General features: G+C 37.9%; 1 protein-coding gene across 1 annotated transcript in view; it reads left to right on the forward strand.

Annotated features, from left to right (window-relative positions):
- Positions 1-308: 308 nt before the first annotated feature.
- LOC122882878 overlaps positions 309-965 on the forward strand; it is a 1,752-nt gene continuing 1,095 nt past the window's right edge. The window contains exon 1 of the mRNA XM_044210775.1: positions 309-965. This exon is cut by the window's right edge and continues 310 nt beyond it. Coding sequence (XP_044066710.1) covers positions 830-965 — 136 coding nt within the window. The 5' untranslated portion in view covers positions 309-829.

Here is a 965-nt window from a genome sequence, read left to right on the forward strand (position 1 = left end):
CAGAAGTTATCTCATTGCACTTTTCCTATAGAGCAGTTCTAGACCGTACTCTTTATAATATTATAGACCCAAGAAATCCCACCATGAGCAAGCACTTGGCGACAGTGGCAAGAAAAAAACTTCCTTTAAGAGGCAGAAACATCAGACTAGACTCAGAGTGGGCGGCCATCCGTCGCTGTATGTTGGGTTGAGAGAGAGAGAGAGAGAGAGAATGAGAGGGAGGGGAAGAGGGGGTGGGCACAATGCAAATTCCACCTAGAATTTAAAATTTAATTCAATAATAATGTAATGGTAGTGGTAATATTACAGTTTTTCTCAATCGATTTGGTACATTTCTCCAAACTCAGGTAACAGCTCTCAAAACAGTTAACACAGTGATCAGTACACTTTGTAATTGTCCTAAACAGATAGTAAATTCTCCTTCATTTCATACAAATCACATATCAAAAGCATAATTTTCTCAAAACACTGTGCACAAAAATCCCAAATTTTATCACAGCAGTTCATACAGCCAACCAAATCTTTAATATATCAGGAAAAACATTTGTAACTTTTTCATTGTTCTTCACAAAGATCACAAGCATTTTTGTACCATTTTCAAAACACAACAAACAAAACTCTGTGAATTGTAAAATAGTCAGTTGCACACCTTGTGTCTTCAATTAACGCCAAATTGTTATCTGATGAGTTAGAATCCACTCAACACAGAAAAAGCCAATTTCCTAATTGTTCACACAGCTGTCTTACGTAATTACAACAACTACAAAAGGGGAAGAGAAGAAGAACAAAGAAGACAAATGAGGAGATACAGTAAGACAAAAAAAGAAGTATGAGCAGTGGAAACAGAAGAGGTTTAAGAGTGAGAGGTGGTGGCCAGGGTAGAGGGAGAAGAGGAAGAGGAGATAGAGAAAGAGAAAGAAGAGCTGAAGATGTAGGAGGAAGAGCGAGAAGAGCTGAGGATGTAG

The sequence above is a fragment of the Siniperca chuatsi genome, linkage group LG10, assembly GCF_020085105.1.
Source record: "Siniperca chuatsi isolate FFG_IHB_CAS linkage group LG10, ASM2008510v1, whole genome shotgun sequence".
In the NCBI taxonomy this organism is placed as follows: domain Eukaryota; kingdom Metazoa; phylum Chordata; class Actinopteri; order Centrarchiformes; family Sinipercidae; genus Siniperca; species Siniperca chuatsi.